This window comes from Halichoerus grypus, chromosome 6 (assembly GCF_964656455.1).
Source record: "Halichoerus grypus chromosome 6, mHalGry1.hap1.1, whole genome shotgun sequence".
NCBI classification, from domain to species: Eukaryota; Metazoa; Chordata; class Mammalia; order Carnivora; family Phocidae; genus Halichoerus; species Halichoerus grypus.
Genome location: NC_135717.1, coordinates 66140585 through 66157126, shown reverse-complemented (window position 1 = coordinate 66157126; position 16542 = coordinate 66140585). Strand labels below are relative to the sequence as shown.

At 39.4% G+C, this 16542-nt stretch overlaps 1 protein-coding gene across 8 annotated transcripts in view; it reads right to left on the bottom strand.

Annotated features, from left to right (window-relative positions):
• The window catches only part of LOC118546253 (ankyrin repeat domain-containing protein 26-like), a 108806-nt gene extending 95639 nt beyond the window's left edge, over window positions 1-13167 (bottom strand). For all 8 annotated transcript variants that reach the window (XM_078075284.1, XM_078075285.1, XM_078075289.1 and 5 more), the window contains exons 1-5: window positions 12713-13167; window positions 9823-9937; window positions 9492-9665; window positions 7126-7232; window positions 2755-2822 (exon numbers count right to left, since the gene is read on the bottom strand). In XM_078075284.1, the coding sequence (XP_077931410.1) occupies window positions 2755-2822; window positions 7126-7232; window positions 9492-9665; window positions 9823-9937; window positions 12713-12963 (715 nt within the window). In that variant the 5' untranslated portion in view covers window positions 12964-13167. The remainder of the gene's footprint in view (window positions 1-2754; window positions 2823-7125; window positions 7233-9491; window positions 9666-9822; window positions 9938-12712) is intronic.
• Window positions 13168-16542: the final 3375 nt, after the last annotated feature.

Genomic DNA, 16542 nt, shown 5'->3' with positions numbered 1-16542 from the left:
GTGACTGATTTAGGAACAAGCATGCGATATAACCTAGCCTATAAAATGTTAGAGGAAATTCACTGCAAGCCTCTGAGTTTTCTTCTTATTTAAAAGAAACATATAGGGGTGCCTGGGTGGCTCAGTTGGTTAAGCGACTGCCTTTGGCTCAGGTCATGATCCTGGAGTCCCTGGATCGAGTCCCACATCGGGCTCCCTGCTCGGTAGGGAGTCTGCTTCTCCCTCTGACCCTCCCCCCTCTCATGTGCTCTCTCTCATTCTCTCTCTCTGAAATAAGTAAATAAAATCTTTTAAAAAAATAAAAATAAAATAAAAATAAATAAAAAATAAAAGAAACGTATAGGGGGGACCTCGGTGGCTCAGTCGTTAAGCGTCTGCCTTCAGCTCAGGTCATGATCCCAGGGTCCTGGGATTGAGCCCCGCATCAGGCTCCCTGCTCCGCAGGAAGCCTTCTTCTCTCTCGCCCACTCCCCCTGCTGGTGTTCCCTCTCTCGCTGTCTCTCTCTCTCTCTCTCTCTCTGTCAAATCAATGGATAAAATCTTAAATAAATTAATTAGTTAATTAATGAAAGAAACATATAAAGAAAAACAGTCCTTCCAGTCATTGGATATTATAATGTGAGACTAGGCCTGGAGCTGTTGCTAATTAGCCAACCAGGAAGGGAGACATGAAATACTGCCAACCTCAAAGCTGAAAAAGAGACAACTGGGATCCTGATGACATCACTGAACCATCAAAACAATTCTAGTTCCTATTGTTTTAGTCACTGTTTTGTTTTGTTTTGTTTTTTAGATTTATTTATTTGAGAGAGAGAGAAAGAGAAGAAGCGTGCAAGAGAGTGCATGAATGGGCGGAAGGGCAGAGGAAGAGAATCTTCAAGCCGACTCCGTGCTGAGCACGGAGGCCAACGTGATGTGGGGCTTGATCTCATGACCCGAGACTGTGTAAAACCAAGAGTCAACACTTAACTGACTAAGCCACCCAGATGCCCCGTTTTAGTCACTGTTATAAGTCACCTATTATTTGCAGCTAAAAGCATTGTACCTGATAAAGTTCCCAAGGTCTACAGGGTAAGATCTACTCCTTTCCATAGGACTGAAAAACTTTCATAAGCTTGCCTTAGCTAAGTATTCACCTCATTCCAACCGTTGCCATAGCACACTTTTTGTACTGGCAAAACTGAACTGCTCATAAATCCTCCAAAGTTCACTCGTACATCTTAGCCTTTGCACTGCTGTTCCGTCTGCAAAACATGTAATCTTGATGGATGTTTCTCCTGCCAAACATCGTCCTTCTGCCACCTTACCTGGCAAACTTCCTATTCAGTCTGCATACTTACCCTAAATTCTGCCCACTCTCCTAAAACTCTAATTCCTCACTATGGACTTAGTATCTGGAACATATTAAATGCCAATAAAAAATAACAATGGTAATCATAAGCACTAGGGGACTGTGGCACATAGTAAGCATTGAATAAAGTAGAGTAAATAATAAAAATGACAATGATAATAACAAATTCCTGGAGGGCAGGGATTGTGTTTTTTGAATGTTTGCATTCTACAACATCAGAATAACACTTAGGAACTAAAAGACACTTGATAGTTATTTGTTAAGTGAACAAATGAAAATAATTGCAAAAGCAATAGACAGTTACCTTAAAAAAAAAGTCTCATTGGTATTGCTGCATACTAGCTAAGTTTTGCAGTTCTTATTGTTTGCCATTTGTTTACGATACCAGGAAGGTATTGTAAAGTCCCCAGTTTTAAGGATAGTTCCTTTTTTAAGGAGACAAATCACTATATAATAATATTTACTAAATGTAATCCACTTGTAAAAATTAAAAGATCCATTTTCATAACAGGTTCAATTTATTATAATATGCTTATAGAGAAAACATAAAACATACTAACTTAAAAATCTCTTTTTCTTATTTACACAAAGATATCATGGGATTTTAGGGGTCATGACTAAAATAATGAATTTCTTTTCAGACAATACCGCCTCATATTTTAAATTACCTACAATTAACTTCTTTCGTTGTTGTTGTTCATACTGAGGTACTTTATTTAATTTTTTTTATTATGTTCGTTAGCCAGCATATAGTCCATCGTAAGTTTTGGATGTAGTGTTCAACAATTCATTAGTCGCATGTAACACCTACTGCTCATCATAACACGTGTCCTCCTTAATGCTCATCACCTGGTTACCCCATCCCCCCACCCCCTCCCTTCTGTAACCCTCAGTTTGTTTCCCAGAGTCCAGTCTCTCTCACGGTTTGTCTCCCTCTGATTTCTTCCCGTTGTTCATGACAGCAATGCCTACAATTAACTTCTTAAATAATCCTGAATACTAGACTATTAAGAAAGAAATTAAGAAAAAAAAAAAAATAGGGGCGTCTGGGTGGCTCAGTTGGTTAAGCGTCTGCCTTCAGCTCAGTTCATGATCCCCAGACCCTGGGATCAAGCCCCACATCAGGCTCCCTGCTCGGCGGGAAACGTACTTCTCCCTCTCCCTCTGCCTGCCACTCCCCCTGCTTGTGCTCTCTCACTATCTCTCTCTGTCAAATAAATAGACAAAATCTTAAAAAAAAAAAAAAAGAAAAGAAAAGAAAAGAAAGAAAAAAATACATATGCAATTTACACAGTAGGTTTTTTTTTTTTTTTTTTCCATTGCTCTTTCATTATCAAAACTTCCTTACTCTGACTTCATCTATGTTAGGACCACCAAGAGTAATTCACTCTGAAAAGTCTTACCTGCATTCTTACTTTGCAAATAATTGTTAAGTTTTTCTTCTCTATGTTCGGCAATTAGTTGGCGACTGCTACGTATAAAAAAGGGTGATAAACAATGTTACTCAAACAATGAATCGTGGAACACTATATCTAAAACTAATGATGTAATGTATGGGGATTAACATAACAATAAAAATTTTTTTTAAAAAAAGGATGATAAACAATGTTACTATTTTAATACTGATATGAAAAACATTTACCAAATACCAAATTCTTAAGAGTATTTCAAATAATATCGGAACTAATATCAAAACTTGAAGTACCCCATATACTTCAAATTTGTAACTTCTATACACTTTTTATTAAGTATGTAATTAAAGGAGGAAAAAAAGTACGGTGAACCAGTCATGAATTTGTAATTTAGTAATTAGTAAATTAGAGTTAGCTTCCCATAATGGAAAGTGTCTAGAGCTCAGAAGTCCTAAGTCTCACAGCTATTTCCTCTTGGACAAGCCACTTCTCTTGGGCTCAGAGTCTTCCTCTATAAAACAGGCATCTTACTGCCTTATTTTACAAGGTTGTTAAGAGGATTTAATGAAATATTAAACCCAAAACATGGCCTTTTGGGAAAGGTGATGCCCACTACTCTGGGAAGGGCAATATCAGACCTTTCATCACCTAATAAGAAAAGGCGCTCCATAGGATTTAAAGCAGGCTTGGGATATAGGTCTAGTAACAAAGGAGAAAGAGAAGTCCAGTCTCTTCCTGCAGCATTATTTGAACCTCTTCAACAGCTTAGAATGGTCCCAACTACCATCTGCTAGCAGAAAAGACAAGGATAATTCATCCTGAAGGTCTGGGCTAACATATGGGCTTCACGTAAAGCTTTTGAGTGTGAAGGGAAGGGTGTGTGTGGCTAAAGCCAGGAGGCCCAGCTGACAGAACAGGGTGCTGGTGCTTTGGAATAGCTGAGCATAGAAGCATATGTAGTAAACTAAAAAAAAGTTGTAACTTTGAAGTCTAACTGTGGACCACCATGAAGACTGAGGAATGTGGATCAGCAAGGGCATCCTAGGAGCAAAGGTCAATCATGACCAGACTGCAGAAACAGTTTCTTTCTTACTTTTTTTTTTTAAGATTTATTTATTTATTTATTTGAGAGAGAGAGCGTGAGAGGGGGGAGGGTCAGAGGGAGAAGCAGACTCCCCGCTGAGCAGGGAGCCTGATGCGGGACTCAATCCTGGGACTCCAGGATCATGACCTGGGCCAAAGGCAGTCGCTTTACCAACTGAGGCACCCAGGTGCCCTGCAGAACCAGTTTCAATGGCAATGCTGTAGTAGTAGAATCAGAGGAAACAAGGGAATGATAAGAATGTCTTTTCCTTCCAAATGACTTGTGAAAAAAGATGGTCTTTTTGGTCTTAGGGAACTCCTCAGGTTCTTGGAAAATTCAAGGGGGAAAGTATAGGAGATAGCCCTCAAGGGAAAGTATAGGGTCTTCTACTAAACTGAACATCTCAAGACCCAAGTAACTAGTTAGAAAAAACAAGGATCTTGGGGCGCCTGGGTGGCTCAGTCAGTTAAGCGTCTGCCTTCGGCTCAGGTCACGATCTTGGGGTCCTGGGATGGAGCCCCACGTCAGGCTCCCTGCTCAGCAGGGAATCTGCTTCTCCCTCTGTCCCTCCCCACCCGTGCTCTCTCTCTGTCTCTCTCTCAAATAAATAAAATCTACAAAAAAAAAAAGAAGAAAGAAAGAAAGAAAGAAAGAAAAGAAAGAAAGAAAGAAAGAAAGAAAGAAAGAAAAAGAAAAAGAAAAAACACAGATGTAACATTATTTGTACCCCATGCATAACGGTTATACTTGGAATGAAAGAGATACAGTTAGGATCCCTAAGGATAAAGGTCTCAATAGTCCTGAGATAAAGAATCCTGCGCCCATTACTACTTCTTACTAGTCTAGCCTTTTTCTTGATTTCTGGCAAATGACGTGGGCTAACTCACTGCCATCCCAAAACTGCCTGAATCAAACAATGAACTCTCATCTGTTACATAAGAACTAACAGGGGCGCCTGGGTGGCTCAGTCATTAAGCATCTGCCTTCGGCTCAGGTCATGATCCCAGGGTCCTGAGATCGAGCCCTGCATCAGGCTCTCCACTCCGCGGGAAGCCTGCTTCTCCCTCTCCCACTCCCCCTGCTTGTGTTCCCTCTCTCGCTGTGTCTCTCTCTGTCAAATAAATAAATAAAATCTTTAAAAAAAAACAAAACTAACAGTTAAATTATTATATACCTCAGTTTAGTAATAACTAACATTTTAATGTAAACACACTTTAAGATCATTAAAAATAGAATATTCTGCAGTCCATCCACACGCATCTTCAGAAAAGGTATTAATACCTTGCTGAAGAAGAACCCTGACTAGGTCTGCAGAATCATAATGTACAGCAAGCATGAGGGCTGTTCTAAAATAACAGAGAGAGAACTTCACCCTTAGGAACTTAAGAGTTATTTAAACAGCTAATCTGATATACTTTATCAGGTTAATATCTTGCCTGTCAGTACAGAATTGGCCATTAACATGTTCAACCGCTCATCTTTGTAAATACCTCCATGGCTAAAATGAAAGGACAAAAAAGAAGCCTCTTGTCCTACTTGGCTATGACAGTAGAAGTTGCTAATTTAAAGTCCTTTGATAGGGGCGCCTGGATGGCTCAGTCGTTCAGCGTCTGCCTTCGGCTCAGGTCATGATCCCAGGGTCCTGGGATAGAGCCCCGCATCGGGCTCCCTGCCCGGCAGGAAGCCTGCTTCTCCCTCTCCCACTCCCCCTGCTTGTGTCCCCTCTCTAGCTGTCTCTCTCTCTCTGTCAAATAAATAAATAAAATCTTTAAAAAAAAAAAAAAAAGTCCTTTGATGAACAAGAAACTATGCTGAGGTCACTTATCTGATGGTAAAGATTTTAAAAAAGAATTCCCCATTTCTTCCTTAATCTGATACAGTGTACTTCCAAGCCATCTATAGGACAGCTCCGTATAAAAAGCTATTTGCAGGGGTGCCTGGGTGGCTAAGTCGGTTAAGCGTCTGCCTTCAGCTCAGTCATGATCTTGGGGTCCTGGGATCGAGCTCTACGTCTGGCTCCCTGCTCTAGCCCCTCCCCCTGCCCATGCTCTCTCTCTCTCTCTCAAATAAATAAAATCTTTAAAAATAAAAAATTAAAAAAGCTTATTTGCAGGCTGAAAATAACAGTATTCATACTAATGGTAATAAAACAGTCATAGTTGCAGTTAATGATGCTAAGATAAGCACGTGGTAGACACTAAATTAAATGCTATATATATATATATAAAATATTACACACAACCACCCTTGAAGGATATATTATTATCCTCCTTTTCATATCAGGAAATGTATCTGGTTATGATAAGTAATGTTTCCAAAGTCACACACTTAGCAAGTAGGAAAGCTAGGAATTAAACCTAGTCTTGTGTCAATCTAAAGCCCATCTCTTTTCTCTTTATCACCCACCTATGATTTGTCCTCATTAAAGGAAAAGTCTATTCAATTAAAGTTATCTTTCATCCTTCTATCCTTACCAATGAAAACAAAAAAATATATATATATACTGAACATGAAAAAGGATGATGAGCCCATATTATCTGGTAAGAGTAATTAATAATCACTTAGGGATCATCTAACATCAGTATTCTTCAAAAACAAAAAGCAATTTAAAGCAAAGAGTCAGCCAAAAGACAAAGCAACTCCTATTTATGTTTAATATTCATCTTTTAAGGAAAATATATATGAAGTAGAAGTTTCAAAAATATTATAAAAGGGTTAAGAAGTCCAATATTGCATCATAAAGTAAAATAAAAGTTAGGAGTCCACACGTTATAAAACTAATAAAACTAATATGAAACCCCTTTAGCTAATATAAAATCATATGGCAAAAAAAAAAAAAAAAAGACTGCAAATGACATCAGTCAATAATATGAAGAAATATAAATTCTACCATATACTGTTCTTCATGTTGCCCCGTCAGAATAATTGCTTTCTGCCTAACTGATGACATGTTGACATTTTTCACTATATAAATTAATCCTCGGGGCGCCTGGGTGGCTCAGTCGTTAAGCGTCTGCCTTCGGCTCAGGTCATGATCCCGGGGTCCTGGGATCGAGCCCCACATCGGGCTCCCTGCTCTGCGGGAAGCCTGCTTCTCCCTCTCCCTCTGCCCCTGCTTGTGTTCTCTCTCGCGCTGTGTCTCTTTGTCAAATAAATAAATAAAATCTTTAAAAAAAAAAAAAATTAATCCTCTTCTTATTAAGTTAATCTTTCTGACTTGAGTAACTGTACCACTCTAGAACAATATAAGGTTTAAAAAAAAACCCAAACTACTGTACCTTTGCAACTTATCAACTGCATGTACATTTGCTTCTTTTTCTATTAAAAATTCCACCATTTGCGGTTTGTTCTCACTTACAGCAAGTAACAATGGTGTGAGTTCATCCTGTAAAAGTGCAAAAACAATTTATAATTTACAAAATTACATATTTCCATACTGAATTTTAAAACTTATAAAGGATCCTCTAAACTCAAATATATAATATAGAAAGTACTCTCACCCTTCTGTGCTTTCACCAGCTGCTCCTTCTCTTTCAAATAGCCCTCCACAGGGGGCCTGGGTGGCTCAGTCGGTTAAGCATCTGCCTTGGGCTCAGGTCAGCTCAGGTCCTGATCCCAACATCCTGGGATCCACCCCCAAGGCAGGCTCCCTGCTCAGAGGGGAGTTGGCCTCTCCCTCTGCCCCGCCCCTATGCTCCTGCTCTCTCGCCCACTCTCTCTTTCTCTCAAATAAATAAATAAAATCTTTTTTAAAAAATAAAATAAATAAAACTAAATTAAATAGCTCTCTTCCACTTCTTCAACAGATTAACTGCAGTCATTCTCCAAAACTCACTTCATTGACTGGTTCCAAGAATCTTGGCTTCTATCACAGTATTTATTATGGTATACTCTAGTTATTTTATTGCACCCCCTCTAAACCAAGAGCTTCTTGAGGGAAGGGATTGTTTTTTTTCTCTATATCTCCAAAATCTAAAACATAGCAGTAAATGCTTTAAGTATTTTTATTGAGTTAACAACCTAAATGATTATCTCTGGAGTAGTGTTTTTTAAATTACATTCCGAAGAACATACACTTTGCTGGAAGGTAAGTACTGTGCCCCAGTAGAAAGATTCAATGATCATCTATGTTTGAGAAATATTACAAAACTGCACTATATATCTAGCACAAAAGAAATCCGTTTAAATTTGCTTATCCCCATCTGACAATACTTTTTTGTGGCAAACATTAACATTTGAGAAATTAGAGTTTCGGGGATATAGTTTTGAGAGCTTTCCAATAAAGATGAAGGTTTTCGGGGTGCCTGGGTGGCTCAGTCGTTAAGTGTCTGCCTTCGGCTCAGGCCATGATCCCAGGGTCCTGGGATCGAGCCCCACATCCTGCTTGGCGGGAAGCCTGCTTCTCCCTCTCCCGCTCCCCCTGCTTGTGTTCCCTCTCTCGCCATCTCTCCGTCAAATAAATAAATAAAATCTTAAAAAAAAAAAAAAAAAAATGAAGGTTTTCTCCAAGTTACACAAACATGGTTGATTCTCTTCTATCATGGTATCAGGATCCCAGATGTCAACATAAGGCACTCTTGATCCAAAAGGGTCACTGAGGAGATGGACTCGGAATTAAGAGAGTGGCTTTGGGGCAACTGGGTGGCTCAGTCAGTTAAGCGACTGTCTTTGGCTCAGGTCATGACCCTCGGGGTCCTGGGATCCAGCCCTGCATCAGGCTCCCCTGCTTCTCCCTCTCCCTCTGCCCTTCCTCCATACTCATGTTTGTTCTCTGTCTCTCTCAAGTAAATAAAATCTTAAAAAAAAAAAAGTATCATTAAAGTGAAATCTTAGACAATTAAGTTATTTCAAAATCTTTTCATTCAGGGAATGCATGAGCTTCCAAATATGAAAAACTGACCCTACCTATGTCAACCAACAGTGTTTCTGTAAGGGCAGTGGTAGAAATAATGCATGTCACAGAAACAGAAGGTGGACTGGGGAGCATGGTCATCAACTACTCCCCACGTACAGCTACCACCCCACTGAGGAACTACACAAGGCTGAGCAGGAACTACTCTCTGAAATGGGAGACCCCAATGTGGTACGTGGCGGGCAGAGTGGCTACAAGCACAAGTAAATGCCCCTGTAGGATGTCATGACCTGATCCCCTTGCTCTCATTTTCAGAACCTTGGGGCCTGGAGCGCCCAGGGCCTGCAACCTGCTGCTTTCTCCTCCTACTTGCACTCACCCAAGTTACCCCACTGGGTCAGCGTCTCCCACCCATTCCCAGCAGCACCCATTTCCTAAGGCCCTGCACAGCACCCAGCCTCCACCACCTCCACTCCCCTCTAGGCCTTCAATCCTTTGTGGGCTCTGAGCCCACCATCCACTCCCAAGCACTAATGGGAAGATTTTCTTTCTGGGGTGGAAGGGTGGCTGGGAGACAGAACTTCACCCTCTCCATGGGCATCACCTTTCTCTAGCCCTCCCTGCCCTGGCTTTGGAGTTGTGTCCAGGATGACAGGACCTGATGTATAGAATTCAGTATATGTATTTATTACACATATAAATAAATACGTAAATAAAATGTTTTGTGGCTAAAAAAATTTATATATACATATATATTATTTCAAATACTTTATAAATACAGTTGATCTGTACCTTGTTTCTCACTTCAGTATTTGCATGGTGTAAAAGCAGCTTCTCTGCTATTGATGTATTTGAACCAACAGCGGCATAGTGGAGAGCAGTGTTGCCAGCAATGTCCGTAAGATTTGGATCAGCACCGTGTTCTAGAAGAATAGTCACGCATCTCTCATTCTGAGATTGTACAGCCTGTCAGTATTATACCAAGAAACAGAGTGTCAATTCTGGGAATTTAAAGTAAACATGCCACAGGTTTCACCAATTTGTTATGTTTAAATGCAGTAAGTTTTCATGCTAAGTAATTAAATCAAATCCATCTCAGGCAGACACAGCTGCTACCCCATACCTTCATCAGAGCAGTCCTATAATCTTTATCAAAGAGGTCAAGCTGGCATTTCCTCTCCACTAGGACAGCAACGACATCTGGATGGCCATTGGCACAGGCCAAATGGAGAGCAGTCCTAAGAAAGTGAAAGAACTTTTTAGGAAATTATAGTGCACTATGTCAAAACACGCAGTTAATTCATGTAATTGTAAACGTTAAATAGCATCTTATTCCTATGACTCCAAAACAAAGATTTAGTTTTCTTTTGAAGAAAGTACAATATTTATTAGTGATTCTTCACCACACTAATAAAGAGCAGCCTATCTGAGTAGGTAGAGCATGACCTCAGGATTCAGCTTAACTTGGGTTTGAATCCTACTTTAACTCTGTCACTTAACAGTTATCACTTACTTAGCCTTATCCTCAATTTCCTCATCAACAAAATGGGGATAAAAATAGTTATCTCGGGGCCCCTGCCCAACTCAGTTTGAAGACCATGTGACTCTTGATCTTGAGGGTCGTGAATTCGAGCCCCATGTTGGGTATAGAGATTACTAAAAAATAAGAATAATAAATAAAATAAAGACTAGTTATCTCGCAAGACCTCGGCGTGATGATTAAATGAGGATCTATGCAGAGTTTGTTACATAATATTATAACTATTACTATTACTATTATTTTACAAAGACAACATCCAATTAGGTAAAGTGATACAATTATGCCTACTTTGTAGATATGTTTTAAGGATTCACAAGAATACTACATTTCAGTGATTCTAAGATGCTCATTTTGTCACCTTTTAATATCTCTGACATTGGAATGCAATTTATAATTCAAAATGTCTTACAACTGTAATTGGCAGAATTGTTTTAAAAGTTCTTATTGGTACAGAAAATACTGGGGCATCAGACAATCTATGGTGCCTTACATTACATGAAATAATGATATACACAACAGGTCTATTGCAGTTCTAGTCATATACCTGGCATTTCAATAAATTTTAGTTCCTGAAAGCATTATGGGAAAAGAGGACTAAAATAATGGAGAATGTTTTTTAAGTAATTCTTACTCTGATTTTCAAGAAACTTTAAGCCAAAGGAAACTCAGGATTTAAATAAACAGGGACAGCTCGTTTTATAAAATATTTAGATTTATAAATCACATGATAATCAAGTACTACCAATTATCAATATTAGTATTTAATACTATTATAAATTACAAAAGGACAGGTAAAGGTTAACTTTTACAATTTCCTATCTTCAGAAATGTTTTTGTTTGAAAGGAAGGAGGAAAACCTTTAACTGAGATTAAGTCCTAATACTTGAATTTAAAATTGCTCATCTTAGGGGCACCTCGGTGGCTAGTTGGTTGGGTGTCCGACTCTTGGTTTTGGCTCAGGTCATGATCTCCAGATCCTGAGAGCGAGCCCCATGTCGGGCTCCGTGCTCAGCGTGGAGTCAGCTTGAGATCCTCTCTCTCCCTCTAACCCTCCCCTCTCCCTCCCCAGCCACTGCCATTCACTCTCTCTCTCTCTCTCTCTCTCAAATAAATCAATCTTTTCTTAAAATTAAAAAAATAAAATAAAATTTCTCATCTTAGTAGTACCTGGCTGTCTCAATCAGTAGAACATGCAACCTTAGTCTCAATGATATAAATTCAAACCCCATGTTGAGTATAGAGATTACTTAAAAGTAAAATCTTTTAAATAAATAAATAAATAAATAAAATAAATAGAATTTCTCATCTTACTAATACTGGGCAACATGAAGTCTTTAAGAATGAAAAGATTCTGGGTAGAGTATGTCTCCTACATAACATGTGTTCAGATTCTATTTGATAAATAAATGGATTGAAAGAGTAGATAAATACAGTTGGAGAGTTCAATAGTTTTTAAAGATTTCTTTCTTTTAGAGAAAAAGAGAGAGTGTGCACAAGCGGAGGGAAGGGCAGAGGGAGAAGGAGAGAATCTCAAGCAGTCTCCCCACCAAGCATAGAGCCCGACATGGGGCTCCACCCAACAACCCCGAGATCACGACCCACGCCGATTTCAAGACTCTGATGCTCAACCGATTATGCCACCCAGGCACCCCAGAGTTCAGTATTTTTAAAGAAAACTTTATAAAGTCAAGCAATACATCTGAAATTGCAATAATCATTTATATTTCCTATTTTTGACTTTCTTCATAAGGACACAACTAAAATTTTATAAACTTTTATATGATCATTTATATTATTTATTTTCATAAGGATGTAACTAAAATGAAATGATTAATCTATAATCACTTATACATAATAAAGCTACACACAACAAAAAAACATGTATATATTTAATGTATGAATAAAATCTACAAGTACAGATAAAAATATTCCCTTTACTTCTGAAGAGGTTAAACGTTGTCAGAAGATACCAATCCCCACCCGCACTCCCAAATTTTTTTTAAATAGAAAGTAAGAGGGGCACCTGGGTGGCTCAGTCAGTTAAGTGCTTGCCTTCAGCTCAGGTTATGTTCCCAGGGCCCTGGGATCGAGCCCTGCATCGGGCTCCCTGCTCAGCAGGGAGCCTGCTTCTCCCTCTCCCACTTCCCCTGGGTGTGTTCCCTCTCTAGCTGTCTCTCTCTGTCAAATAAATAAATAAAATGTTTAAAAAAAAAAAAAAAAACCTGTCTGTAAAGTGGTCTATACGGGGAATTATGAGTGGGTCCAAAGGCAGCTGAAGCCTTCGTTTTCATGCTCAGACAGCCGGCCTGGGCGCTAGACCCCTGCTGCGGGGCCTCGGGGGGAAGACCGCAAAGCGCCCTCGGTGACAGGAGGGCTCCGTTCCACAGGCGGAGCCGGGAAGGTGCGCGCTTCTCCCGGCCCGCCCCACCTCCTCCCCGCCGTCTCGGGCAGCCGGCCTCCAAGTCCCTATTACCTGTTCATCTTGTCTCTTTCGTCCACGCCGTGTTTCCCGAAAAATAGAATCTCCTGCAGTTTCCTTACGTCGCCCATGCTGGCAACTTTGTGGATCTTCCTGAGATCTTTGTCTCGGATGTTGTACCCCCCCCAGAAGCTGCTGGTTCCAATTCTCTTCTCAGGCCGGATGCCCAAGCGGTCCCTCAGCGAGCTGGTAACGCGAAAGGACGACCCGCCCTTCTTACTCCCGAAGCTAAAAAACTTCTTCATCGCAAAGCCTGGAGGCTTCACAAACACTTCACCTTCCCCTCGGCTTTTCACCGCCTCTAGAGCCCAACACTAGCGCTAGAGATAAGCCAAACCCGCCTCGCCACTACGTCACAGTAGCGACATTATGAGGTTTGGAGTCTTTAAGCGCAGAATAATGTAACCAAGCAACGAAGCCAAACACAAATGCGCTTGCACACCTCACAAACCCGCAACGCTGCATGTGCGGACCAAGGGCCGGCGGCCAAGGGTGCCCAAAGCGCATGTGCGAGGTCCAAGTCTCTCAAATCTCAGCGATCGCTTGTGAGCCGGGCTGGGTTCCCCTTCAAACATTGGCGGGAGTTGGCTGAGCGTTTCTGAGCATTTGCAGAAGTTAGACTCGCCGGTGTGGAAAAGCACTCTTCGTATACTACTGGGGCTAAAGTCCATAAAACTTCAGGATGCTGAATGCCTCATTCCCCAGAAAACTTCCCTAAAAAAAGCTCTCCCTCAGTATATTCCTCTTCCATATCCCTCTGGGCCCCAGCCGGTCTCCATGCAACTGAGCAGATGCAGCAATAGAAAGCCGTTTTCAGGGGCTCCTGGGTGGCTCCGGTGGTTGGGCTTCTGCCTTCCCCGGGGCATGATCCCGGGGTCCTGGGATCAAGCCCCATCTCCAGATGTCTGCTCGGCAGGGAGCCTACTTCTCCCTCTCCCTCTGCCTGCTTCTCCCTCTGCTTGTGCTCTCTCTCTTTGTCAAAGAAATAAATAAAATCTTTAAAAAAAGTAAAATGAATAATAATCAACAAGGTAAATTGAGAATATTGCAGAAGAAGAAACATAAAATGTATAGGGCAACAGATATGAGACTCCCCAGCCTAGTCCTGGATCACAGTAATCTGCAGGTGTATGTTGTGTAAATGACATCTGCAGATGCTGTCTTATACTGCAAATTATTTTTGGAGGTACCTGTGATGTTTTGTGAAGTAGAAATTTACTTCTAGTGAATTTATAAACTGTTTTATAAAGAGCAACTTCTCTTTGTAATTAGTAACTAAATTATCTGTTCTAATGGAGGAGTAATTATGACTATATGGGGAAAATGATAATTTTTAATTCTAACTTTCTTGAATAATTTCAAAATTCCTTTCTCTACAATATCTACCAGAGTTAGTACTAAAACTTATTACTAAGCTGCATAATGCTTTCTCATTGCTTCTATTCAACTATATATATCTTTCGGAAGAGATTGAAGTGAGAAAGTAAACATGAGCCCGAGAAAGGAAAAAAATTGAGAACATAGAAATTTCATTTGGATAATAAGCCAACATATGTGGAACCAGATCATAAAATGAACTTTTTATTGCTTACAAAACATTTTAAAATAAGCACATTTATTTGCAGATTTACCTTCAAACAAGAAAAAGAAAAAAGAAGAAATGCTGATAAATTATATGAAAAATTGAGGGAGCAATTCAGAGAAAAAGAAGAGCAGTACAATGAAGTTGAAATGAAACAACAACTTGAACTTACTCTTGCAACCGTAGGTGCGGAATTGAGGACTGTAAGAAATAATTTGGATCAGGTAAACCTTTGATAAAAATTGCATATTTCCATCAGTATTATTTATAATATACCCTTGATTTAATGTATATTATTTAGGTATAAAATAGATAAAAAAATTTAATTTTATCCTAATAGGAACTATAATATTTTTAGCTAAAATTATTAACTTTTTGGAATTCTTGGCTTCTCTTATATGTTCTCTATATATTTTCTGAATGAAGGGATAGAAGGTAAATTGAGATAAATGTGAAGGTTGGCTTTTTTTTTTTAAGATTTTATTTATTTTTAGGGAGAGAGCATGAGCAAGGGAAGGAGTAAAGGGGGAGGGAGAGGGAGGGAAAAGAATCTCAAGCAGACTCTGCGCTGAATGAAGAGCCTGACTCAGGGTTGGATCTTACAACCCTGAGACCATGACCTGAGCCAAAACCAAGGGTGGGACACTTAACCGAGCCAGACAGGCACCTCAGTTTTGGATTTTTTATGTTAAAATACAGGCTAAATCGCCTTGAGAGTATGATGGAACTAGTTAAATGTTTTGTAAAGAAATTTTATTTTCACATACTATATCTTCTTGTATTTTTACTTTATGACAAATCTGTCATTTAAATTAAAATTTGAGTTATTCATGCAGGATAAAAATCCTTGTAGTTAAAAAGACTACTTCTTTTGAACATTTTTTTTTTAAGTTCTCTTAAGCTTTTGACTCTTTTTAAAAGATTTTATTTATTTATTTGACAGAGAGATAGAGAGAGAGCACAAGTAGGCAGAGAAGCAGGTAGAGGAACAGGGAGAAGCAGACTCTCCACCGAGCAGGGAGCCTGACGCGGGGCTTGATCCCAGGGCCCTGGGATCATGACCTGAGCCAAAGGCAGCCGCTTAACGACTGAGCCACCCAGGCGTCCCTGACTTTTTTTACTGGTGTGATCCAAAATCCTAATGAAAATAGGTCTCTAGGTTGTAGAAGAGTGAAATGATGCTAAGTTACAACTTTCTCGAGAACAGAATGCCAGAGTATTACAAGATGGAATTCTAAAGAATCACCTTTGCAAACAAAAGGAGATAGAAGTGGCTAATAACAGAAGGAATTCTGGGGTATTTTCTTTAGTTATTTTTAAGTACATGTGTGTATGTATTTGTATGTATATACATTTTATTTTCTGAAATTATTATTTTTTCTCCATGTATGCATATATATTTTTTAAAAACCAACACTGTAGATCATGGAAAGCATAGAGGATTTTTAAAGCATGTATATGTGTGTGTGTGTGTGTGTGTATTTGGGGGGGCATAGGAGGTGTTGACATTTTTGGTCCAGTGGATAAAGTAATATCCTTAATTTAAATGCGTTTGTCTGCAAGAGTCAAATAGTGACATTCATCATGTCCTCATCCAAAGGAGAGGCTTTTAGTATTTTCCATAAGAATTGTTGAGCTTTCCATATGCTCAAAACTATTGCTACTGACAATATGTGTTTCAACATTTGGCAGTTACTTCATCACCTCTGTATTGAAAGAGAAGCTAGCTTAACACTGCCACTGATGAACAGGAGAAGAGTGTAGCCTGTTCAGAGACTTTCTTTTGGATTTAGTCTCTACTTTTGAGGAAAGTAGCAATTTGCTCCAAGTAGTATCCTATTTCATTACAAGGTGCTTTTGGAACAATTATATGCTAATGATAATTTATTCATGAGTGTTTTATTCCTAATAAAATAGCTCAGTGTATTTTCCCCTATTTTAAACATTTTTAACATCAGGAAGAGGAAATAAAATTTATTGCAGCGGCAAATAATCTCATGATTTTTCTAAGAGCTGTATAAATTTTATCTTATTTACCATCAGTATTTTGAAATATAAGGCTTCTTTTGTATTCATGATTTACACTAGAGAAGAGCTGCAGTTTGGTGTAAGAGCACAAGTAGTGGAGTAAGAAGACCTGGGGAAAGTCCTGCAGCTCACATAATGTTTTTAACCTCTCCATTCTAGAATTGTGATAACCAAAATGTTCACTGATGTCAGAAGTGTTTATAGTATAGTGCCT